Source organism: Protopterus annectens, chromosome 17.part0 (genome assembly GCF_019279795.1).
Source record: "Protopterus annectens isolate FY-2018-M chromosome 17.part0, PAN1.0, whole genome shotgun sequence".
NCBI lineage: Eukaryota > Metazoa > Chordata > Ceratodontiformes > Protopteridae > Protopterus > Protopterus annectens.
The window spans coordinates 693,683,328-693,710,369 of NC_056751.1; the positions used below are offsets into that span (position 1 = coordinate 693,683,328).

General features: G+C 39.3%; 1 protein-coding gene across 3 annotated transcripts in view; it reads right to left on the reverse strand.

Annotated features, from left to right (window-relative positions):
- The window catches only part of LOC122791664, a 384,215-nt gene that overhangs the window by 187,232 nt on the left and 169,941 nt on the right, over positions 1-27,042 (reverse strand). For all 3 annotated transcript variants that reach the window (XM_044059492.1, XM_044059493.1, XM_044059489.1), the window contains 2 exons: positions 20,926-21,033; positions 5,974-6,081 (listed from right to left, as the gene is read on the reverse strand). In XM_044059492.1, the coding sequence (XP_043915427.1) occupies positions 5,974-6,081; positions 20,926-21,033 (216 nt within the window). The remainder of the gene's footprint in view (positions 1-5,973; positions 6,082-20,925; positions 21,034-27,042) is intronic.

Below are 27,042 nucleotides of genomic sequence, written 5' to 3' on the forward strand. Positions count from 1 at the left end.
TCCATTAATTACAGAAGAAGTAATTAGGGACCTGGGACCCAAGTTGATAGCAATCTCTCATTTGACAACCATGTGGCCAAAGTGGTTAGAAAAACATTTTATATAGCCCACCTAATCATGAAGGGATTCACATCTAGATCAGGGGAGGACATTGTGCCTCTTTACTCATCCCTCATCAGGCCCATAATCGAGTACAATGCCCCTTTTGGGATGTACCTTACCAAACACTTGCAGCAACTGGAAAGACCCCAAAAGTACCTCACCAAGAGGATCAAAGGGCTCAAACAGATGCCATATGCTGCTCGGTTAAAGAAACTCCAGCTCTACTCAGTGGCATACCGCCTGCTCAGAGGCGACCTGTGCCTGATGTATAAAGCCATGTCCAACCTGGAATTAAGGGACATGCTGCACCTCAAAAAATCCAAATCCCATTGAGCTACGTGCTCGAGAGACTTGAACCTCAGCACTGAAGTAAATAGGACATGCTGGAGGGACAGATTCATAACCCAGAGGCTCCCTTCACTCTGGAATAAAATCCCAGTCCAGGTTAGGAAGAGTCCCTCATTGACTCTCTTCAAGAGGAATCTTGATGAGTGGATGGGAGATTGTAGTTTTACCCCGGGTATCACTTCTGTGTCACTGTTAGACAGAGGCACAGTATACTAACCTCGAAAAAGGGCATAGCAAAATTAATTTAAAATGGGTGGCGAAAGCCAAACATACTCTGGCTAGGCTTATAAATGCCCTAGGGCAGATAGCCTAGTATGAACCTATGAACCTATGAACCTATGAAGTGTAAAGATCATTGGTGAAGATGTTAAACAAAAGGGGTCCCAAGATGGAGCCTTGAGGAACACCAGTGGAGATGGGAAGGAAAGATGAGGAGAATGAGAGCCATTGGACAGATTGTTCCCAGCCAGATAGGTAACTATTAAACTAGGCAAGTGTGGAGGGGGATAGGTAGAAATTTGCGAGTTTGGATAGTAGTAGAGGATTAGAGACAGTATCAAAGGCTTTGGAGAGATCCAGGAAGAGACAGGAAATGAGTTTATTGTTGTCTAGAGCCTCTGCAATGATATGAGTGAAGGAGAGGAGGGCAGTGGTGGTGCTGTGGTGAGGACAAAATCCATGTTGGGTAGGGGTAAGTAAGTGGTGCATGAGGAGGTGATTGAGAAGCTGTGAGTGAATACATTTTTCTAATATCTTGGAAAGGGGGGACAGAATGGCAATGGGTCGGTAGTTTGAGGGGTCAGTGAAGTTTCCACCTTTATGAAGAGGATAGTAAAGAAAAATTTCCAAAGGGTGGGGACAGTTGATTCTAGAATAGCTTGATTAATTAGTATAGATATAGGATAGGCAATTGAGTCAGCAGCAAGTTTGAGGAATGTAGGAGATAGATTGTCAGTGGAAGGAGAGCAAGGTTTTAGCTTGAGTGGTAGAGATTTGATGTAAGTAATGGGAGCTGGCTCAAATGAAAACAAAGTTGTGTTAGTGGGACTTGGAGGGGTGGGTGTCGAGGTAGTGTTTGGCTTAGAGGTACCAGATTTTGGATGGAAGAGATAAAGTGTTTATTCAGGAGGGTAGCTGTTTATTGAGAGGAAGAGTTAGGGTATGGGGAGGGATTAGAGGGCTTTCCAGGATAGAGGATGTTGTTGAGAGTTGAGCAAAATTTTCGAGGATTGGATTTGTTGTTAAGCTGAGCAGAGCTATAGTATAACTTTTAGTCATTAGTTGTATGTCTTTTTGCAAGGTTCCTCAGTTGCCTGTATTTTTGAAGAAGAGGTTGTTGTTTAGTTTTAGTCCAGGTTTTCCAAGCACTATCTTTTTGTTTCATAATGTATCTGCTGCCTTTGCTGTATTCTTAAACGGTTTGGTAATATCTAGCATGATTACTTTCAGATGACTCTGTTCTTTGTTCATAGTTTATAGGTTCATATATTATTACTAGGCTAACTCCACTTGTGGGTCATTTTAAGCCTAGTCAACTACCCCATGTGAGAATCAAACCCTGCACCTTGTGTTTGCAAGGTAAACACCTTAACCATTATGCCAACCTCCCACCTAAACTAAGTTGTTTATTGATACTAACCCCACCATTCAGATGTGTATGCTTTTCTTGTGTGTCTCCTTCCCAGATGTATTATTTTACATTTTTATATTTAGTTTGGGATAATATGTTTCAAACTATACCTGCAGTATATCATTTCAACATTTATACTTCTTATATAACTGAACTGTAGCACAACTTTGATTCATCCACTGAAAGGCATTTTCCACTGGAAGCACATTTACAAAGACATTGTAAAAGTCTGAGATGGTCAACATTATCATCATTTGTCAGCCCCTTTTTCCACATTTTCTACATGAGGTTGGGGCCATCTCCCTCTCTCTATTCTTCACCACTCTCCTACCTTCTTCAACAGTCAAGCCCGGCTGTTGCATATCGTCTCTCACACAATCCATCCCTTTGCTGTATGTCCTTGTTTCCTCTTGCCTTCTTCCTATTTCTCCCAGTTCTTCTTCATCTGCTTTCTTACTCAGGTGCCTGAGCCACCATAGTCTTCTACCTACTGACTTTTTCAACAATTACAGATACTTTGGTTCCTGCTCTGATGTCCTCATTTCTTTGTCTGTCCCACAATATGGATCCTTCCACCCATCTCAAGTACTTCTTCTCCATCCCCTCTAGCATCCTCAACTGCTCTGCTTTTACTGCTCATGTTTCTGAAACCTACAGGAGGGTTGGTTGAACCACTGTTTTGTACACCTTTCTTTTCATCTTCTTTGGCATTCTTCTGTCTTACACTATCCATGACACTCTGTGCCAGTTGGCTGCAGCCCCTCCGATTCTAGCTTTGACATCCTCATTCAGACTTCCCTTTTCATCAACCACCTCTCCCAGATATTTGAAGCTGTTAAACTGTTCCACTATTTCCCTTTTATCTCCATTTTCAGCATCTTTGATTTCCCCCTTTGGCTAGTATGACTGCTGTCTTGTCTGTACTCAGTTTCATCCCCTTGTGCCTTCAGTTTTACATTCCATTCCCTTAACATTTGCTAAAGTTCTCATTCAGAGACTGCCTGAAATGCCAGATTGTCTGCTAAAGCAACTTTGCTGATCTGTCCCCTCTGACTTGCTTGGTAATGTAGTCTGTCACTGTTATGAACAGCAATGGGCTCAGGGGTGAGCACTGATGCATTTCCACTCCCATTCTGAACACCTTTGTGTCTCCAAACACAGTTAGTACTTATGTTATTTGGTTTTTGTACATAGCCTACAGTAATTCTATCAAAGTTTCAGAATTTTTTCCCAAACCATCTTTCTTGTGACCTTATCATATATATTCTCCAAGCACAGAAATGCACAGCTGGACTTTTTCCTCATGTCGCTTCTGCAGTATGTATGTGACTACATAAGGTTGGTTGTGCTGTATCCTGATCTGATTTTGTCCTGCTCCTCTCCCATCTAACTTTCTACTACTCTACGTATTTATTTACCAATCACTATCGCTTGCACATTCATGCAATGCGAGAGGAGCTTGATTCCTCTTTACTGCCCAGTTACGAATACCCCCTTTACTCTTGTACACTGCCAGTAGAATGCTTATTCTACAGTCATCTAGACTATGCCTTTCTCTCCATACTACTATGACTACCCTCAGGAGCCGCTTCTCCCTAACTCCACAACAGCTTGATCATATCTGATGTAATCTTATCTGGACCTGCTGCTTTCCCTGATTTCATTTTCCTTAGTGCTGTTCAAACATTTTCTAGGTCGGGCTCTTCTTCCTAGTTCATCATGGAATATCTATGGGGCAGTACAGCTTCTGTGAGGTTGTACTCCTTCTGTCTGCCTTTGAGGTCCTGTGCACTGGTAAGCAGGTCGTTGCTTCAATCCCTTATGAAAAGTCTCTGCTGACTCTCTTTCTCTGTTTACCTTATAACTTGGTAGAGTTTCTTTCTTGCATCTAATGAGTTTCTTCCCAGAAGCTGGTATCTTGCTTCTAAAGTCTAGTTCTTTGCTATTGCGACTGCTTTCTTAGCCCCTTTATTAGCCAGCTTATATTTCTTCTTAGCCTTGTCCGTCTTTTCTAGCTCTTACTTTTTCCTGCACTCCTTTTTATTTTTTTGATAATTTCCTGAACTTCTATATTGTATCACCAGATCTCCCTAAAGCACCTTACTTCAAAGTCTGTCATGGACACATATATTTTCTATAGTCTTCATGCATGGTCATGTATATTTTCTATAGACTTCATGCATGGCCACGTATATTTTTTATAGTCTTCATGCATGGCCACATATATTTTCTATAGTCTTCATGCATGGTCACGTATATTTTCTATAGTCTTCATGCATGGCCACATATATTTTCTATAGTCTTCATGCATGGCAACGTATATTTTCTATAGTCTTCATGCATGCTGTTTTAAATTATTGCCATTCTTCTTTGACTTCATTTATTGCTTCCTCTTCTTCCTCGGGTGCTCATGCCTTGATTATTTCCTTGCATTCCTATGCTGTCATTCCAGTTCAGTTTCAATTGACCTTAGGGCCTTTTCTGATTGCTGATTACAGCTGACTTCAATTCCTTAGTGTTGCTCTTACTTTTTCTAGGATAGGCCAATAGTTTCACTGGGGATCACTTTAAAATCTTTGATTCTACCCCATGACCTTTCTTTCCTAGGAAGAAGTCTACCTGCGTTGCATGTTGATTAGTCACGTATGTTATCTTGTCACTGTTTCTCTTGGTGAACCATGTGTTGGCTACCATAAAGCATGTGCTATGCAGAAGTCTAGAATGGCCTCTCCTTCATTATTGCCATTGCCCCACCTATGAGGACCGGGGCAGGTCACACATCCTGTTCTATCTGTCCGGATATGAGCATTCAGGTCCCTCATTATCAACAGCAGCTCATGTTATCCAGCTGCATCTAGTAGGTCCTGTAGGTACTGCCTACATATGCTCTTTTCTTCAGTGTCACAAACTGCTAGGGGTGGCAGACAGAGTATGACTGTACTACTCAGGATGAGCACTAGTCATTGACTTTGCATTCCTAAGCCAGGTGGCCTTGCTGCACTGCCCATCCACTTTGTCTCCTGGAAACACAAGATGTCCGGTTCCCTCCTTACTATCATGTCATCCACTTCCAAGCAGCATCCAGTCCATGAACCTGTACTTACTTTAGCGATCCTTAGTTCATTTTAACAGGTTAATTGGTTTCATGTCCACCTTTTGTTTAGTAGAGCTATCTTGGGTAACCCAGGCTGGGCAACTGAACAACATCTAGTCGGTAGCTTAATGGCTGAAGGCTGATGGGTTTTTATGGTATGTACACACTGGCTAATAGCGGCACATAGACCCCTCCTACTGTTTGCATGGGTCCCTGGAGTGGATAAAAGTAGGCCGGGTCCTCAACCTACTTATCATCTTCCACTGGCCTTTCCCTAGTAATCCTCCTTTCATCTGACAATGAATAGCAAAAGCACAGAGATCTCAAGTTGAAGCGATTAAACATACTTACAGGCACCAGATGTAGGATTTTGAAACTTTTCTGATGGGGGTTACTAGCTAAGGGATTAAAAGATGAATGTGAAGAAAACTAAAAGAGCTGGGCATGCAGTAAGGAGTTCACAGTTAGCAAACCACTGCTTTTAAATGAGAGATCTAGCACTGACAGCCAGTGTCTCAGAGCAAAGCACTACTCTAAGAAAGTGTATTCAACCTACCAGTGAAAACGTTAAAGTCAGTTATATTAAGCACAGGTGCATGAAGGGGGCTTGCACCTCAGATAGAATTTGTCTGTAATTTTCAGACCATTTATTGGACTGGGCTCTCATTAATGGTTCTTGATAAAGTAAGATCTGATACAACATAATGCAGCCTTTATTTATTTTCTCTTTCTATAGTTCACAGTTATAATGTCTGTGAATTGATTGCTGCCCTGTTTTAAACATCTTTCCATTACTTACCATGAGAAATCTTTTTACTGTTATGGTACCGCTCTTCAGATGAATCTGATTCTTCATCATCTTCTTCAATTTTTGTAATTTTCTTTTCGATTTTCACATTTCCTCCCCCTGTAATATTAAAAGAAACAGAAGTAGTTACAAATTTGATTTTTGTTCTGGAAATGTTTTCCAAAACAGTGTATTTTAGAAGATGTAGCTATCTACAGTGCACTACTTTTAAAGCACAGAATCTGTAATTACGGTAATGATATCACAATATAACATTGCCATCTGTGCTGGGTAAACTAATTAGGGTTTCCATAAGAAAATCCAACATTTCTCTACAGCATTAATTGCAAAGAAAAAGGTAATTTCTGACAGCATATGAGGAAATTCAAATTTTTGACAACTTCGTTAGCAGCACACATTGTGTAATGTGTGAGAAAAAAACTATGTAATAATTAGCACATATTCAATTATGCTACCACAGAACAATGCACTGAATCCATTGTTTATCAGACTTAATGCACATCCCTTTACTGGCTTATTATACTTGTCTATGAATAGAAATTAAGTAATTTAACATCTCTGTTTGTCCTGTATCAATCACATTATAAATAGAACTATATATTTTAATGCAATGCCTTTCACAGGTTCTACTGTGAGATGATGTTGATGACCTCAAATGCAACATGTCAAAAGGATGCCCAGAATTCAAAAGGCAAAAAAAAACAAAGTAGTTTTTTTTTGGGGGGGTGGGGGCAAGTCCTGCTGCAATCCCAATGTGAGGGAGGCAACCCCAGCTGCATCCCTCAAAGCTATATACATCAACTACATGGTCAAACCAAATTTGAAGAAGGGAGAAATCTCCAAAACAAGTAAGTTATTACTGGCACAAACTTAGAAACCATACCAGCAATTACTTCCCACGAGAAAAGGCTTTAATCTTTATTGAATTCATCTTTTTTTCTCTGTGTGCTACTGACACTTGACCAGTTTTACCTGGAGCATGTATAGCGGCCCCACCTTTGGTTTCCATCATAAGCAATGTGTGAACATAGGTTATCTACAGTATGCAACTATGGATTTTTTCCTCCTGTGTATGGAAATTAACTTTCAGCAATGTTACACATAGTTTAGAATATCACAGAACTGTTGCTTGACAATATAACTAAATACATTCTCTGAAAAGCAACAATAGGTGAAATGATGAGGGAGGTAATATTAAGGATGTGCTTTAACTCTTCAGATGTACTAGCAGTATCTGGTAAGCATAATATGTGTTATTGCCAGGGAGACTAATAGGTCTGATGCAGAAAGAACACATTGGATATAAAGCAAACAGCCACCATAACATATAATACCTTTCAGTACACTATAACGGAAAAAAACATGAAGTTATTCCTAAGCAGCATGTGATAAATCATCCTTGCATATAAGAGTAGCAAAATGACTGTCTTACACATAACCCTCACTGTCATTTCAAGGTATATTGCACCACCCTGATGACTCACTGAAAGCACCTAGTAAGATCATCTAGCACAATATTTATTATAAAAGAATAATAGTTGTCTATTTCACTTTCAACCTTAATAATGTATCTTTGCTTACATGTTATTAGCTTTGGATATTAAAGACTACAAATGTCAATGCATGTAAAGGCTGAAGGTTCATACATCAAGCACTTATAGATAACAATATGTCACTGTTGTTTACATAAACTCTTGAAATAGCTCAGTTCATACGTTTCTATCTGCACTAAGAAAACCGTGAACTGTAAGTTTATGGTTTATATTGGTTGTGGGTATGTTTACACATGTGCTTCTCTGAATTTATTATAGTATGTTTTTTGCATATTCTAAAATTTCTACTGAGTATATTCCTGTTGTATTTGTGGTTCTGATGTAAACAGAGCTTTCAGATTTGTTTTACTTTATTTACATTTTTGTATCTTATTTTTTGTTTAATTTAAATATATTTATTAATTTACTCTAGCTTCATTTTGTAAACTGTTATTCATATGATATGAGCCTGAGTATCGAAATTTCGTGCAGTGATACACACTTTTTCCTCTGTTTTGAGCTGTATTAAAATAAAGTTTACTTTGACATTGACTTATAGATTTAATATTTATAAATAGAGCTATATGTAACACACTGCTCAGCATTTTTTTTTTGCATTATGTAGCAGATGTATTAGGGAATATACTTAATTGTAAGTGCTGGAGTTTACTATATTATTCACATCATAAGTTATCACTACCTGTAACATCGGCATACTGTAACCAACTATTCCGTGTAAATCGTTAGCAGAATTAGATGACAAAAATGCCAGCATGTAAACTAAATGTTTCATTTGTTGTATACAACTATTTATTTAGCCATCATTAATTGGAGAACGTTTAGCTACGCTGCAATGTTACGAGGAACAAAAAACTAGATTCTGAAGATTGTTGATGTCCTCTGGATCAGTGAGAATGGTTAGGTTCACAGCCCGTCATTTACCTGCAGATACGCCCCTGTTGAAAAGAGGATACCTGTTTCCCAATACAAAGAGAAGACCCCAACATGCAAGGAAAACAGTGTTTGTCTAACTCGAGTATAACCATTTCTAGCGGCATTTTGCGGGCTCGGGATAACCAGACTTGTAGACAGATACCTGTTTTGGAATGAACAGTTGACTTCATGTAACTGTGATAAGAAAAAGTAGTTACATTTTGCTTTCCACACCTGGTTCTGTATTATGACTACTGCATGATGGACGCACATCCCCTTCCCCATTAGTTAAATGATTAAATATATATGTTCTCTCTTTCTCTCACTCTCTCATTAAGTCTTCTTGGCTTTATATACTATATATAAAAGTTTAACAAGCTATTGAAACTTACAGTACTTGTGTAGTTCTCTAAGTAAAGTTAAATACAAAGTGACTGCCTTCTTGAATGAAATAAACTCCACTATTTTTAGACCACACATGCATAGCCATTGACTGTTTTGTACATTACATGAATTAGACATCATAACCCTGTATATTTTACTTCTGCAGAAATTTATGGATACATGAGTTATGTCTTTGATTGTGTCCTGTAGTAAACTCCTTCTCAAACTTTATTACGTTCCCCACTTTGAGCAAAATGATCAGTAGCAAATAAAGTAAAACCTCAGTGAATTAACTTTTCCACATGGTGTTCATCTCTGTAGGTTTTACACTGGAATTGCATTGCCACTGATTGCTTTATGCACCTTCTGAATCAGTACAGATCACAGAACTATATATTTTATTCATGTAGAACTTTATTGATCAAGACTTGGTGGTGGTATTTCTTTGCATATTGCAGTGCACAACTACAGTATTTCCTCATCAAACCTGCATGTGCAGCATTTAAAATGTACAAGACACAATTATTGCACTCAGTCTTCAGCCAGCAAGCATAAAAGGACATCTCTTAACTCCCTTGTTCTTTTTGGTTTATTCAACTCTTGGTCCACACTTTCTACTCAGTATCCATCAGCAATCTGTCCCCACAGGCTGTTTAAGAATAGTTAAAGTGAGGTACTATGCATTAAACATATGTTCATATGTTTGTTTTAAAGTTTATGCTGGCTGCTTGTGCAATCAGCTGTGCAGTTATGGGGCTTGTATCATGCTTAGTCTGCTTGTTCTGTTCCCCCCAATATGTCCAAACCCTTAATCAAGCCTGGTCCTCACTTCACAATGCACCTCATAATTTACTTCACAATGATGAAAGCTAAACACTCATTTTCCTCAATTCTAAGCCACTAATAATTATTTTAAGCTTTACACTGCTTAGCACTGCCCAGACTAAAACTCACTTGTGCCATAAGTCCTTACCCACAATAGTGGCTTAAGCTTTACACTGTTTAGCACTTCCCAGGGTAAAACCTACATCTGCCATAAGTCCATAACCACAATCATAGCTTAAGCTTTACACTACTTAGCTCTGCCCAGACTAAAACTCACATGTGCCATAAGCCCTTACCCACAACAGAAGCTTAAACTTTACACTGCTTAGCACAGCCCAGACTAAAACTCATGTGTTCGATAAGTCCTTACCCGCAAAGTGTACCGAAAAAGCCACATCGCTATTAGTTAGCCCTTTAATTTAAGCAATTACATGTGGCTTCCATCAGCCATTTAATACTAATACAGTAGTATATTTAGCCACTACTGGCGCAGTGGTTCAGCACAAGAGGTTTTTCAGTTTGACTCTAGGCCGGGGTGCCTTCTCTGCAGAGTCTGTATGTCCTCCCTGCGTTCATGTGGCTTTCCTCTGGGGGCTCTGGTTTCCTCCCACATTACAAAGACATGCATCTGGTGTGTTTCCCCCCAGCCTCCACTGAAAACTGCCTTTGTTCCAAGTAGGACTTTCCTGGTTAACAGATGTTAAATAAATAAAATAAAGAATATACTTTTTTAATATTGAAAAATGGCTGCTCAGTATTGCAATCTTTGTCAGTCTAAAAGGAGTCTTTTTAATAAACTAGTTCCTTTTTCTTAAGCACACTCACTCATTTTGTCTTTCTCAAATCCATTTTACAAAATAAGTCTATTATTCTACTGTGCAGAACTAAAACAGTCCACAGTCCCACTTCCTCAAGAGCTCATTTTAAGCCTGATACTTTTCTCTGTCTGCATTTATAATCCCCCTTCACTTTCTCCTACTCTAAAAAATATTAGAGGTGGATGACTTGCTATTCTAAACGTGCATGGTAAGGACTAAGTAATATCCAGCACTCTCTTTAAACTTGTGAGAAGTAATGATCTTATACAAATGCTGATAAAACCTGACCATATTATTAAGCACAGCACATAATTCTCCTTTACCCCCTCAATTCATCTCACTCTGACCTGCTCTTCTCCCATCTAAATTTCTACTATTCTATGTACTCATTTACCAATCACTGTCTCTTGCACATTTCTGTAATGTAACAGGAGCTTGATTCCTCTTTACTGCCCAGTTGAGAATATCCCCGTTACTCTTGTAGACTGGCACTAGAATGCTTATTCTACAGTCATCTAGACTATGCCTTTCTCTCCATACTACTATGACTACCCTCAGGAGCCGCTTCTCCCTAACTCCACCAACAGCTTGATCATATCTGATGTAATCTTATCTGGACCTGCTGCTTTCCCTGATTTCATTTTCCTTAGTGCTGTTCAAACATTTTCTAGGTCGGGCTCTTCATCCTAGTTCATCATGGAATATCTATGGGGCAGTACAGCTTCTGTGAGGTTGTACTCCTGCTGTCTGCCTTTGAGGTCCTGTGCACTGGTAAGCAGGTCGTTGCTTCAATCCCTTATGAAAAGTCTCTGCTGACTCTCTTTCTCTGTTTACCTTATAACTTGGTAGAGTTTCTTTCTTGCATCTAATGAGTTTCTTCCCAGAAGCTGGTATCGTGCTTCTGAGGCCTAGTTCTTTGCTATTGCGACTGCTTTCTTAGCCCCTTTATTAGCCAGCTTATATTCCTTCTTAGCCTTGTCCGTCTTTTCTATCTCTTACTTTTTCCTGCACTCCTTTTTATTTTTTCGATAATTTCCTGAATTTCTACATTGCATCACCAGTTCTCTCTAATGCACCTCACTTCAAAATCTGTCACAGCCACATATATTTTCTATAGTCTTCATGCATAGCCACATATATTTTCTATAGTCTTCATGCATGGCCACATATATTTTCTATAGTCTTCATGCATGGCCACATATATTTTTTATAGTCTTCATGCATGGCCACATATATTTTCTATAGTCTTCATGCATGGTCACGTATATTTTCTATAGTCTTCATGAATGGCCACATATATTTTCTATAGTCTTCATGCATGACCACATATATTTTCTATAGTCTTCATGCATGGCCACGTATAGTTTCTATAGTCTTCATGCATGGCCACATATATTTTCTATAGTCTTTAAGGATGGGTGCGTATATTTTCTATAGTCTTCAAGCATGGCCACATATATGTTCTGCAGTCTTCATGCACGGTCACGTATATTTTCTATAGTCTTCATGCATGGACACATATATTTTCTATAGTCTTTAAGGATGGGCGCGTATATTTTCTATAGTCTTCAAGAATGGCCACATATATTTTCTATAGTCTTCATGCATGGTCACGTATATTTTCTATAGTCTTCACGCATGGCCACATATATTTTCCATAGACTTCATGTATGGCCACATATATTTTCTATAGTTTTCATGCATGGCCACGTATATTCTCTATAGTCTTCATGTATGGCCACATATATTTTCTATAGTTTTCATGCATGCTGTTTTAAATTATTGCCATTCTTCTTTGACTTCATCTATTGCTTCCTCGTCTTCCTCGGATGCTCATGCCCTGAATATTTCCTTGCATTCCATTGCTGTCATTCCAGTCAACCTCTGAGTCTTCAGCCGAGTTTCAATTGACCTTAGGGCCTTTTCTGATTGCTGATTACAGCTGACTTCAGTTCCTTAGAGTTGTTCTTACTTTTTCTGGGATAGGTCAATAGTTTCACTGGGGATCACATTAAAATCTTTGATTCTACCCCATGCCCTTTCTTTCCTAGGAAGAAGTCTACCTGCGTTGCATGTTGGCCAGTCACGTATGTTCTCTTGTGACTGTTTCTCTTGGTGAACCATGTGTTGGCTACCATTAAGCATGTGCTATGCAGAAGTCCTGAATGGCCTCTCCTTCATTATTGCCATTGCCCCACCTATGAGGACCGGGGCAGGTCACACATCCTGTTCTGTCTGTCCTGATATGAGCATTCAGGTCCCTCATTAACAACAGCAGCTCCTGTTATCCAGTTGTATCTAGTAGGTCCTGTAGCTACTGCCTACATATTTTTATTTATTTTATTTTATTTTACATATGTTGACCGGGCTAGTCTAGCTGGATATATGTCCATTTTCAGTAGAGGCCCGGGGAGAAAAGCTCCAAAAGAAACAGAGGAATTTAAACAGAAACATCAGAAGAGCACTTAATTATTATTACATTCAAAGATATAGTCAGAGGAAGTTTAACAGAAACATAAGAAGATTAATTGGTTATTATTACATACAAGAATAAAGCAATTAAACAGGTTAAACATGTTAGTTAAAAGAGGTACAGGCTTAGAAAAGATGATCTAGCCTGGCTACATTATGAACCAATTAGGGTTTGGGTTGGGTAGAGGATTTGGTGGGCCTGGGGCGTTTGCTATTAGTCTGGATTAGAGCAAGGGCATAGCCATTGGGACTTTAGGAGATCTTTGAGGTGTTTTTTGAATTGGTGAGGAGAGGTCATATGCCTTAGGTTGTTTGGGAGGGCATTCCAGGATTTGCCAATGGAATTAGCATAGAGTGCTTCGCCTCCCGAGTTGTTAGGTTTAATGGTCTGAACTAGTAGGCTTTTGGACAACCGAAGGGATATAAGGTTGGAGTAGGGGGTGAATATTTTGTTCAGTGAGGGTTTTTTTTCTGGGTGGTTGATTGTTTTAAAAACCTCAGTGAGTTGGTTGAGTTTGAGAATGTTGGGCAGTTCTAGCCATTCCAATGTCCTTAAATTTTGGCAGTGATGGGTGCGATAGGGCATCCCTGGTATGAATCTGGCTATATGGTTATAGGTTGTGGATAGTTTGTTGAGTTCTCTCTTGTCAAGGAAGGAGAATACTGGGGATGCATAAAGGAGTGTGGAGAGGAGGTGGGTCCTGGCAATAGTTAGTTTGGTGTGCGGGGTTAGGAAGTTCTTTATTCTATACATAGACCCAAGTTTCTTGTTAACTGACTTGATGATCAGACTAACATGAGTATCAAATTTAAGCTTGTTATCTATGGTCACCCCTAATAGTTTAGTGTGGGAGACAGGTTCGATTATGGTCCCATTGTTGGAGGACACGTGGAAGGTTGGGTTGTTGGTACTAGGTGGTTCTTTTCCTTGGGAGGCAATTGGTGTGGGGAAAATTAGAAGTAATTTGGTTTTGGTTGGGTTAAGTAAAAGCTTTAGTTCTGAGAACCATTGTTCAACTATGGAGAAGCAATTTTGGGTTGCAATTTGTAGTTTCGCGAGGGAAACATCCGAGCAGATCAGGGTGGAATTGTCTGCGTATTGAATGCAGGTGGCTTTGGGAATGATCAAGTGTAGACCATTTATAAAAAGGGAAAAGAGGAGGGGACCAAGAATAGATCCTTGGGGAACGCCGATGTTAGTTGGGAGTAGGTCTGATAGAGTGTTTTGCCACTGGACTGCCTGTTTTCTACAAGAGAGGTAGTCATTAAACCAGTTTATGGTTGATTTGCTAAGTTGAAAGTTTTCCAGCGTGTGAATCAACTGTTTGTGATTGACCATGTCGAAAGCTTTTGATAGATCTAGAAATAGCGCAGATGATATAAGTTTATTATTGCGGTTTTGGTTGACTGAGTCAACAAAGGAGAGAAGGGCAGAGGTTGTGCTATGATGGGGGCGAAAGCCATGCTGGGTGTTGGAGAGAAGGTTGTTACGAGAAAGATGGGTAATGAGTTGTTTGTGAATGCAGCGTTCCAAGATCTTGGCTAGAGGAGATAGTATAGCTATTGGTCTGTAGTGAGATGTGTCAGTAGAGGACCCACCTTTATGCAGAGGGATGATATAGGAGATTTTCCAGATTGAAGGAATAGAAGCTTCAGAAATGGACCGGTTGATCAATATTGAAACAGGGTAGGCTATGGCGTCAGATGCCAATTATAAGTAATTGGCTGGGAGTAAGTCAGCCGCTAAGGTAGTTGGTTTAAGTTTTTTCAAAAGGGTTCGAATATAGGAGGTAGATGTGGGTTGTAGGTTAAAGGAGGGTTGAGTTGGGTCTTTAGTTAAGGTTGTGGCCGAGGGAGAAGTGGTAAGCTGATTGGCGAGGGACTGGATGGTCTCAGTGAAAAATGAATTGAAAGTGTTGGCTATTTGTCCTGGATCTTTGGCCAAAAGTTTTTCAGGGATGGGGGTGGTGGATTTTCCCGGATGAAGGAGGTGATTGAACCCAGCCCAGAATTTTTTAGGATTATGCTGGTGTTTGTCTTGGAGGTGGCAGAAATATTGTTTTTTGTCAGTCTTAACGGCTGATTTGGTTGAGTTTCTAAGCTGTAGAAACTTGATGCGGTCAAGGTGGGTTTTGGTAGATCTCCATTTATTCCAGGCCTGATCACGGAGTTTGATTTTGGATTTGGTATCTTTTGTTAACCAAGGTGCGATACGTTCCTTAGTTCTAGTAAGTCTCATTGGAGCGTGAGAGTCAAGTATCTTGAGGAAGATGTCATTAAAATATGACACACTCTCATCTAAGGGGAGAGTTTTAAGGATGGACCAATTGCATGTTTTGAGGTCAGCAAGAAAATTGTCTGGGACAAAATTCTTACTATTCCTAACTAGTCTGGTTAGGGGATGGTTTGAGGTCGGGCATTTGTGTTTTATGATAAAGGTAATTGGGTGGTCACTAAGGTCGTTTGGAAGGGTCCTTGCAGTATAGTTGTTTGGAGTCTTATTAGTAAGAATCCAGTCAATAATGCTCTCCTTTTGTTGAGCATTTCCAATTCTAGTGGGAGATAGAATGTTTTGGGAGAAACCATGTAAGTTGATGGGGAGAGGATTTGAGTGTTTGGAGTAGAGGGACCAATCAATATTAACGTCTCCTAGTATTATAGTTTCTTGGGGATAGGTGGCAGCTAACCAACTGAGTATTTGTTCAAGGTATTCAACATTTTGCCTGGTGGTAAGTAAATTACTAAGAGATTAATACTTTTTTGGTTGTTTAGGCATAGCTTTAGGGAAATCAGTTCTAGGGTAGGAATTTTTGGGGGTTGGAGCGGGTGCATTGTAATGTTCAAGGAGTTCTTAAACATGACAGCTGTTCCCCCACCCTTTCTAGTAATTCGGTCGGCCCTGAGAATGTTATACCCAGGTGGGATGATTTCTTCATCCTTAGTGCTAGGTTTGAGCCATGTTTCTGATAGACACATGATGTCAGGGGAGTGGGTTGCAAGCAAGGCATGTAAGTTGTGTACCTTATTATTGATACTTCTTAAATTCAGGTGAAGGATAAGGAGGGAGCTCGCTGAGCTACTAGCAGCTTTCAAGGTGTTAGGGCCTTGGTCAATGTTAGGGCCTGGGTTGGGGTGGATATCGCCATCTTTCGTGATGGATTTTTTCAAGTAGTCAAATATTTTTTGGAGCTTGATTAGTAATTTGAGAGTGTCCTTAGTTGAAGGTGTTTTAGGGTGTCGGAGGGTAGGATGGGTTTTTTTGGAATTCAGGTTGCTAACGGGGTAGTGGGAGGGAGGAATGAGATTGGAGGGGTTTTGTGAGTGTAGAGAGGTATGACCCTTGGGGAAGTAGGCTCCTGCAAGGACTAGAGTTTCGTAACTTGTTAAAAGATAAGAGATAATAAGGAGTAACGATAAGAAGGGAAGGGTGGTGAAAGAGTTTCTATCCATGGTGAGAGGGGAAGTAGATGAGTGTAATATGCTAGTGGGAATTACCCTGGTAGAGTGGGTATATAAAAAAGCTGGGGGGGGATAATGGAGGGAAGAGGGATAGAGGAAGGTTGGTGGGCGGGCTGAGGGAGTAGTCTTGATAGTATAGACAGAACAAAGAAAGTGGGAGGGAGAGAAGTCAGAGTGAGGGACAGTTGTGATTGGTTGGTGATGAGGGGGATGGGTTTAATGACCTAATAAATGTAGAGGTATTGGGGGCGGGTGGGAATAGGGGGCAGGGTGGGGAGCGGAGCAAGCCCGAGCGGAGCGAGGGCGAAGCGGAGCGGGGACTACACCACAAGGGTTTTTCCTGGGTCCTAAAGGTAACAGCTTACGGAGTGGGGACTACACCACAAGGGTTTTTCCTGGGTCCAAAAGGTAACAGCTTACGGAGCGGGGACTACACCACAAGGGTTTTTCCTGGGTCCTAAAGGTAACAGCTTACAAATTCAGCTTGTTAGTTTTAATGTCCTTTTCTTGTTAGTTTTAATGCCTTTTTAGTTTATGCTGGAATTGTCAGTAGGACAAAAGGTTACTTTTAGATCTGGTACTTTTTAATACCTGCAGCAGATGGTAGTCAGATAGCACACTTTAGGGTAGAATAGTCATGTACCCTGACTACACCACAAGGGTTTTTCCTGGGTCCTAATGGTAACAGCTTACGGAGCGGGGACTACACCACAAGGGTTTTTCCTGGGTCCTAAAGGTAACAGCTTACGGAGTGGGGACTACACCACAAGGGTTTTTCCTGGGTCCTAAAGGTAACAGCTTACAAATTCAGCTTGTTAGTTTTAATGTCCTTTTCTTGTTAGTTTTAATGCCTTTTTAGTTTATGCTGGAATTGTCAGTAGGACAAAAGGTTACTTTTAGATCTGGTACTTTTTAATACCTGCAGCAGATGGTAGTCAGATAGCACACTTTAGGGTAGAATAGTCATGTACCCTGAGTCTCCTTTTGAGCTTGTGGTCTAAATGCAATGGAGTTGGAAGAAGGCTGGTCTGTGCATTTGCACTGGGGGTCCAAGTGAGTCGGGGGCTTAGGAACCACGCGGTGAGCTTCTAGTTTGGGGGAGTCTAAAGAGAGAAATAAGGGAGAGAGATAGTAGCTTTAGCGACAGTCTACAAAATTGTTTAGAAGCAGGCAGAGGTTAGTTACATTTCAAATGTGAAAGCAGAATGATAACATGATCTAGAGCAATACTACACTGTAACCAAGTGTTTAGAGTGAATTTGTGAATAGTTAGAATACAGTATTCATATTATGCAGAAGAATACAATAATACCATAGTTTGTTAGTTATACACTGTCGAAGTCAGAGGCGACGCTAAACGACGCCACTATGCATCAGGCCCATCAGTGAGAGCGTGCGCTACAAACGAAGCGGAGCGGGGACTACACCACAAGGGTTTTTCCTGGGTCCTAAAGGTAACAGCTTACGGAGCGGGGACTACACCACAAGGGTTTTTCCTGGGTCCTAAAGGTAACAGCTTACAAATTCAGCTTGTTAGTTTTAATGTCCTTTTCTTGTTAGTTTTAATGCCTATTTAGTTTATGCTGGAATTGTCAGTAGGACAAAAGGTTACTTTTAGATCTGGTACTTTTTAATACCTGCAGCAGATGGTAGTCAGATAGCACACTTTAGGGTAGAATAGTCATGTACCCTGAGTCTCCTTTTGAGCTTGTGGACTAAATGCAATGGAGTTGGAAGAAGGCTGGTCTGTGCATTCGCACTGGGGGTCCAAGTGAGTCGGGGGCTTAGGAAACACGCAGTGAGCTTCTAGTTTGGGGGGAGTCTAAAGAGAGAAATAAGGGAGAGAGATAGTAGCTTTAGCGACAGTCTACAAAATTGTTTAGAAGCAGGCAGAGGTTAGTTACATTTCAAATGTGAAAGCAGAATGATAACATGATCTAGAGCAATACTACACTGTAACCAAGTGTTTAGAGTGAATTTGTGAATAGTTAGAATACAGTATTCATATTATGCAGAAGAATACAATAATACCATAGTTTGTTAGTTATACACTGTCGAAGTCAGAGACGACGCTAAACGACGCCACTATGCATCAGGCCCATCAGTGAGAGCGTGCGCTACAAACAAAAACTCTTGTGTATAGCAATATTCAGACTTGCAATGCTGGTGTTGCCACTATTTAAATGTGATATAGAATGCAGCACATATACTAGCCTGGTTTTCCAATCATTAAAATAACCTTTCTAGAGTATGGTAATATTCACTGTTACAATTCAGGAGATATACATTAACCTAGCGTTTCAATTGTTTAGTATGCGTTGTAACATAAAAACGCTAACCTGGTTCTTATTTTAGTTCAAAATAAGATGCAGCAGAAGAACGCTAACCTAGTTCACACAGTAGTTCAGCTCACAGTTTAAAAATATGATGTGATAAACAACGCTAGCTTAATTCACACACTAGTTGAATTCAGAGTACAAATTATGATGCAGCATATAAAACGCTAACCTAGTTCACACAGTAGTTCTGCTCACAGTTTAAAGAAATGATACAACAACCAACGCTAGCTTAATTCTCACTCTAGTTGAGTACACAGTACAGAATATGATGCAGCATGTAGTCGCTAACCTAGTTCACACAGTAGATCTGCTCACAGTTTAAAAAATGATGCAGCAAACAACGCTAGCTTAATTCTTACACTAGTTGAATTCACAGTTCAGAATATAATGCAGTAAATAAACGCTATCGTTGTTCATGCAGTAGTTCTGCTCACAGTAGAAATAAGATGCAGTAAACAACGCTGACCTCGTTCTTACATTAGTTAAAATCAACATACCCTACAGCTGGCGACGAGTAAGGGCCTGTACTACCTCATTGTGCAAAGTAAAATAAATGGTGAAAAACCTCTTGGGTGTAATGTAACCTCGGTGACGTCAGGACTACACCACAAGGGTTTTTCCTGGGTCCTAAAGGTAACAGCTTACAAATTCAGCTTGTTAGTTTTAATGTCCTTTTCTTGTTAGTTTTAATGCCTTTTTAGTTTATGCTGGAATTGCCAGTAGGACAAAAGGTTACTTTTAGATCTGGTACTTTTTAATACCTGCAGCAGATGGTAGTCAGATAGCACACTTTAGGGTAGAATAGTCATGTACCCTGAGTCTCCTTTTGAGCTTGTGGACTAAATGCAATGGAGTTGGAAGAAGGCTGGTCTGTGCATTCGCACTGGGGGTCCAAGTGAGTCGGGGGCTTAGGAACCACGCGGTGAGCTTCTAGTTTGGGGGGAGTCTGCAGCAGATGGTAGTCAGATAGCACACTTTAGGGTAGAATAGTCATGTACCCTGAGTCTCCTTTTGAGCTTGTGGACTAAATGCAATGGAGTTGGAAGAAGGCTGGTCTGTGCATTTGCACTGGGGGTCCAAGTGAGTCGGGGGCTTAGGAACCACGCGGTGAGCTTCTAGTTTGGGGGGAGTCCTACAGCTGGCAACGAGTAAGGGCCTGTACTACCTCATTATGCTCTTTTCCTCAGTGTCACAAGCTGCTAGGGGGCACAGACAGAGTATGACTGTACTACTCAGGATGAGCACTAGTCATAGACTTTGCATTCCTAAGCCAGGTGGCCTTGCTGCACTGCCCATCCACTTTGTCTCCTGGACACAAAGGATGTGCAGTTTCCTCCTTACTATCATGTCATCCACTTCCAAGTTGCATTCAGTCCATGAACCTGTACTTACTTTAGCGATCCTTAGTTCATTTTAACAGGTGAATTTGTTTCATGTCCACCTTTTGCTTAGTAGAGCTATCTTGGGAAACCCAGGCTGGGCAACTGAACAACAACTAGTCAGTAGCTTAATGACTGAAGGCTGATGGGTTTTTATGGTATGTACACACTGGCTAATAGAGGCACAAAGACACCTCCTACTGTTTGCATGGGTTCCTGGAGTGGATAAAAGTAGGCCAGGTCCTCAACCTACTTATCATCTCCCCCTGGCCTTTCCCTAGTAATCCTCCTTTCATCTGACAATGAATAGCAAAAGCACAGAGATCTGAAGCTGAAGTGATTAAACAGAATTATAGGCACCAGATGTAGGATTTTGAAACCTTTCTGATGGGGGTTACTGGCTAAGGGATTAAAAGACAAATGTGAAGAAAACTAAAAAAGCTGGGAATGCAGTAATGAGTTCACAGTTAGCAAACCACTGCTTTTAAATGAGAGATCTAGCATTGACAGCCAGTGTCTCAGAGCAAAACACTGCTCTAAGAAAGTGTGTTCAACCTACCAGCGAGAACCTTAATGTCAGTTATATTAAGCACAGGTGCATGAAGGGGGCTTGCACCTCAGATAGAATTTGTCTGTAATTTCCAGGCCATTTATTGGACTGGGCTCTCATTAATGGATCTTGATAAAGTAAGATCTGATAAAACATAATGCAGCCTTTATTTATTTTCTCTTTCTATAGTTCACAGTTATAATGTCTGTGAATTGATTGCTGCCCTGTTTCAAAAATCTTTCCATTACTTACCATGAGAAATCTTTTTACTGTTATGGTACCGCTCTTCAGATGAATCTGATTCTTCATCATCTTCTTCAATTTTTGTAATTTTCTTTTTGATTTTCACATTTCCTCCCCCTGTAATATTAAAAGAAATAGAAGTAGTTACAAATTTGATTATTTTTCTGGAAATATTTTCCAAAACAGTGTATTTTAGTAGATGTAGCTATCTACAGTGCACTACTTTTAAAGCACAGAATATGTAATTACGGTAATGATATCACAATATAACATTGCCATCTGTGCTGGGTAAACTAATTAGCTTTTCCATAAGAAAATCCAACATTTCTCTACAGCATTAATTGCAAAGAAAAAGGCAATTTCTGGCAGGATATGATGAAATTCAAATTTTTGACAACTTCGTTAGCAGCACAACATAGTGTAATGTGTGAGAAAAAAACGATGTAATAATTAGCACATATTCAATTATGCTGCCACAGAACAATGCACTGAATCCATTGTTTATCAGAATTAATGCACATCCCTCTACTGGCTTATTATACTTGTCTATGAATAGAAATTAAGTAATTTAATATCTCTGTTTGTCCTGTATCAGTCACATTATAAATAGTACTATATATTTTAATGCAATGCCTTTCACAGGTTCTACTGTTAGATGCTGATGACCTCAAATGCAACATGTCAAGAGGATGAAAAAGAATGCCCAGAATTCAAAACGCAAAAAAAAACAAAGTATTTTTTTTTTGGGGGGGTGGGGGCAAGTCCTGCTGCAATCCCAATGTGAGGGAGGCAACCCCCGCTGCATCTCTCAAAGCTATATACATCAACTACATGGTCAAACCAAATTTGAAGAAGGGAGAAATCTCCAAAACAAGTAAATTATTACTGGCACAAACTTAGAAACCATTCCAGCAATTACTTCCCACGAGAAAAGGCTTTAATCTTTATTGAATTCATCTTTTTTTCTCTGTGTGCTACTGACACTTGACCAGTTTTACCTGGAGCATGTATAGTTGCCCCACCTTTGTTTCCATCATAAGCAATGTATGAACATAGGTTATCTACAGTATGCGACTATGGATTTTTTCCTCCTGTGTATGGAAATTAACTTTCAGCAATGTTACACATAGTTTAGAATATCACAGAACTGTTGCTTGACAATATAACTAAATACATTCTCTGAAAAGCAACAATAGGTGAAATGATGAGGGAGGTAATATTAAGGATGTGCTTTAACTCTTCAGATGTACTAGCAGTATCTGGTAAGCATAATATGTGTTATTGCCAGGGAGACTAATAGGTCTGATGCAGAAAGAACACATTGGATATAAAGCAAACAGCCACCATAACATATAATACCTTTCAGTACACTATAACGGAAAAAAACATGAAGTTATTCCTAAGCAGCATGTGATAAATCATCCTTGCATATAAGAGTAGCAAAATGACTGTCTCACACATAACCCTCACTGTCATTTCAAAGTATATTGCACCACCCTGATGACTCACTGAAAGCACCTAGTAAGATCATCTAGCACAATATTTATTATAAAACAATAATAGTTGTCTATTTCACTTTCAACCTTAATAACGTATCTTTGCTTACATGTTATTAGCTTTGGATATTAAAGACTACAAATGTCAATGCATGTAAAGGCTGAAGGTTCACATACATCAAGCACTTATAGATAACAATATGTCACTGTTGTTTACATAAACTCTCTAAATAGCTCAGTTCATATGTCTCTATCTGCACTAAGAAAACTGTGAACTGTAAGTTTATGGTTTATATTGGTTGTGGGTATGTTTACACATGTGCTTCTCTGAATTTATTATAGTATGTTTTTTTGCATATTCTAAAATTTCTACTGAGTATATTCCTGTTGTATTTGTGGTTCTGATGTAAACAGAGCTTTCAGATTTGTTTTACTTTATTTACATTCTTGTATCTTATTTTTTTATTTTTATTTAATTTAAATATATTTATTAATTTACTCTGGCTTCATTTTGTAAACTGTCATTCATATGATATGAGCCTGAGTATCGAAATTTAGTGCAGTGATACACACTTTTTCCTCTGCTTTGAGCTGTATGACAACAAAGTTTACTTTGACTTATAGATTTAATATTTATAAATAGAGCTATATGTAACACACTGCTCAGCATTTATTTTTCATTATGTAGCAGATGTATTAGGGAATATACTTAATTGTAAGTGCTGGAGTTTACTATATTATTCACATCATAAGTTATCACTACCTGTAACATCGGTATACTGTAACCAACTATTCCGTGTAAATAGTTAGCAGAATTAGATGACAAAAATGCCAGCATGTAAACTAAATGTTTCATTTTTTGTATACAACTATTTATTTAGTCATCATTAATTGGAGAAAGTTTAACTATGCTGCAATGTTACGAGGAACAAAAAAATAGATTCCGAAGATTGTTGATGTCCTCTCGATCAGTGAGAATTGTTAGGTTCACAGCCCGTCATTTACCTACAGATACGCCCCTGTTGAAAAGAGGATACCTGTTTCCCAATACAAAGAGAAGACCCCAACATGCAAGGAAAACAGTGTTTGTCTAACTCGAGTATAACCATTTCTAGCGGCATTTTGCTGGCTCGGGATAATTAGACTTGTAGACAGATACCTGTTTTGGAATCAACAGTTAACTTCATGTAACTGTCATAACAAAAAATAGTTACATTTTGCTTTACAGACCTGGTTCTGTTTTATGACTACTGCATGATGGATGCACATCCCCTTCCCCCTTAGTTAAATGATCAGATATATTTGGTTTCTCTTTCTCTCACTCTCTCATTAAGTCTTCTTGGTTTCATATAGTATCTATAAAAGTTTAACAAGCTATTGAAACTTACAGTACTTGTGTAGTTCTCTACGTAAAGTTAAATACAAAGTGACTACCTTCTTGAATGAAATCACCTCCACTAGTTTTAGACCACACATGCATAGCTATTGACTGTTTTGTATATTACATGAATTAGTTAGACATCATAACCCTGTATATTTTACTTCTGCAGAAATTTACGGTTACATGAGTTATGTCTTTGATTGTGTCCTGTAGTAAACTCCTTCTCAAACTTTATTACTTTCCCACTTTGAGCAAAATGATCAGTAGCAAATAAAGTAAAACCTCAGTGAATTAACTTTTCCACATGGTGTTCAACATTCTAGGTTTTACACTGGAATTGCATTGCCACCGATTGCTTTATGCACCTTCTGAATCAGTACAGATCACAGAACTATATATTTTATTCATGTAGAACTTTATTGATCAAAACTTGGTGGTGGTATTTGTTTGCATATTGCAGTGCACAACTACAGTATTTCCTCATCAAACCTGCATGTGCAGCATTTAAAATGTACAAGACACAATTATTGCACTCAGTCTTCAGCCAGCAAGCATAAAAGGACATCTCTTAACTCCCTTGTTCTTTTTGGTTTATTCAACTCTTGGTCCACACTTTCTACTCAGTATCCATCAGCAATCTGTCCCCACAGGCTGTTTAAGAATAGTTAAAGTGAGGTACTATGCATTAAACATATGTTCATATGTTTGTTTTAAAGTTTATGCTGGCTGCTTGTGCAATCAGCTGTGCAGTTATGAGGCTTGTATCATGCTTAGTCTGCTTGTTTGGTTCCCCCCAATTTGTCCAAACCCTTAATCACGCCTGGTCCTCACTTCACAGAGCACCTCATAATTTACTTCACAATGATGAAAGCTAAACACTCATTTTCCTCAATTCTAAGCCACTAATAATTATTTGAAGCTTTACACTGTTTAGCACTTCCCAGGGTAAAACTTACATCCGCCATAAATCCTTACCCACAATCATAGCTTAAGCTTTACACTACTTAGCTCTGCCCAGACTAAAACTCACATGTGCCATAAGTCCTTACCCACAATAATGGCTTACGCTTTACACTGTTTAGCACTTCCCAGGGTAAAACTTACATCTGCCATAAATCCTTACCCACAATCGTAGCTTAAGCTTTACACTACTTAGCTCTGCCCAGACTAAAACTCACATGTGCCATAAGCCCTTACCCACAATAGAAGCTTAAACTTTACACTGCTTAGCACAGCCCAGACTAAAACTCATGTGTGCCATAAGTCCTTACCCACAAAGTGTACTGGAAAAGCCACATCGCTATTAGTTAGCCCTTTAATTTAAGCAATTACACGTGGCTTCCATCAGCCATTTAATACTAATACAGTAGTATATTTAGCCACTATTGACGCAGTAGTGCAGCAGTCGTGTTGTCACCTCACAAGAGGTTTTTCAGTTTGACTCTAGGCTGTGGTGCCTTCTCTGCAGAGTCTGTATGTCCTCCCTGCGTTCATGTGGATTTCCTCTGGGTGCTCTGGTTTCCTCCCACATTACAAAGACATGCATCTGGTGTGTTTCTTCCAGGGCTTCCGCTGAAAACTGTCTTTGTTCCAAGTTGGACTTTCATGGTTAGCAGATGTTAAATAAATAAAATAAAAAATATACTTTTTTTAATATTGATAAAAGACTTATCACTGTTGCAATCTTTGTCAGTCTAAAATGAGTCTTTTTTTATAAAACAGTTCTTTTTCTTAAGCACACTCACTCATTTTGACTTTCTCAAATCCATTTTACAAAATAAGTCTATTATTCTACTCTGCAGAACTAAAACAGTCCACAGTCCTGCTTCCTCAAGAGCTCATTTTAAGCCTGATACTTTTCTCTGTCTGCATTTATAATCCCCCTTCACTTTCTCCTACTCTAAAAAATATTAGAGGAGGATGACTTGCTATTCTAAAAGTGCATGGTAAGGACTAAGTAATATCCATCACTCTCTTTAAAACTTGTGAGAAGTAATGATGTTATACAAATGCTGATAAAACCTGACCATATTATTAAGCACAGCACATAATTCTCCTTTACCCCCTCAATTCATCTCACTCTGACCTGCTCATCTCCCATCTAAATTTCTAGTACACTACGTATTTATTTACCAATCACTATCTCTTGCACATTCATGCAATGCGAGAGGAGCTTGATTCCTCTTTACTGCCCAGTTGAGAATATCCCCTTTACTCTTGTAGACTGGCACTAGAATGCTTATTCTACAGTCATCTAGACTATGCCTTTCTCTCCATACTACTATGACTACCCTCAGGAGCCGCTTCTCCCTAACTCCACCAACAGCTTGATCATATCTGATGTAATCTTATCTGGACCTGCTGCTTTCCCTGATTTCATTTTCCTTAGTGCTGATCTTACATTTTCTAGGTCGGGCTCTTCTTCCTATTTCATCATGGAATATCTATGGGGCAGTACAGCTTCTGTGAGGTTGTACTCCTGCTGTCTGCCTTTGAGGTCCTGTGCACTGGTAAGCAGGTCGTTGCTTCAATCCCTTATGAAAAGTTTCTGATGACTTTCTTTCTGTGTTTGCCTTATAACTTGGTAGAGTTTCTTTCTTGCATCTAAGGAGTCACTTCCCAGAAGCTGGTATCCTGCTTCTGAGGCCTAGTTCTTTTCTATTACGACTGCTTTCTTAGCCCCTTTATTAGCCAGCTTATATTTCTACTTAGCCTTGTCCGTCTTTTCTATCTCTTCATTTTTCCTGCACTCCTTTTTATTTTTTTGATAATTTCCTGAATTTCTACATTGCATCACCAGTTCTTGCTAATGCACCTCACTTCAAAATCTGTCACGGACACATATTTTTTCTATAGTCTTCACGCATGGTCACATATATTTTCTATAGTCTTCATGCATGGCCACATATATTTTCTATAGTCTTCATGCATGGCCACATATATTTTCTATAGTCTTCATGCATGGTCACATATATTTTCTATAGTCTTCATGCATGGCCACATATATTTTTTTTAGTCTTTATGCATGGACACATATATTTTCTATAGTCTTCATGCATGGCCACATATATTTTCTACAGTCTTCATCCATGGCCACATATATTTTTTATAGACTTCATGCACGGCCACATATATTTTCTATAGTCTTCATGCATGGCCACATATATTTTATATAGTCTTCATGCATTGCCAGATATATTTTATATAGTCTTCATGCATGGCCACATATATTTTCTACAGTCTTCATGC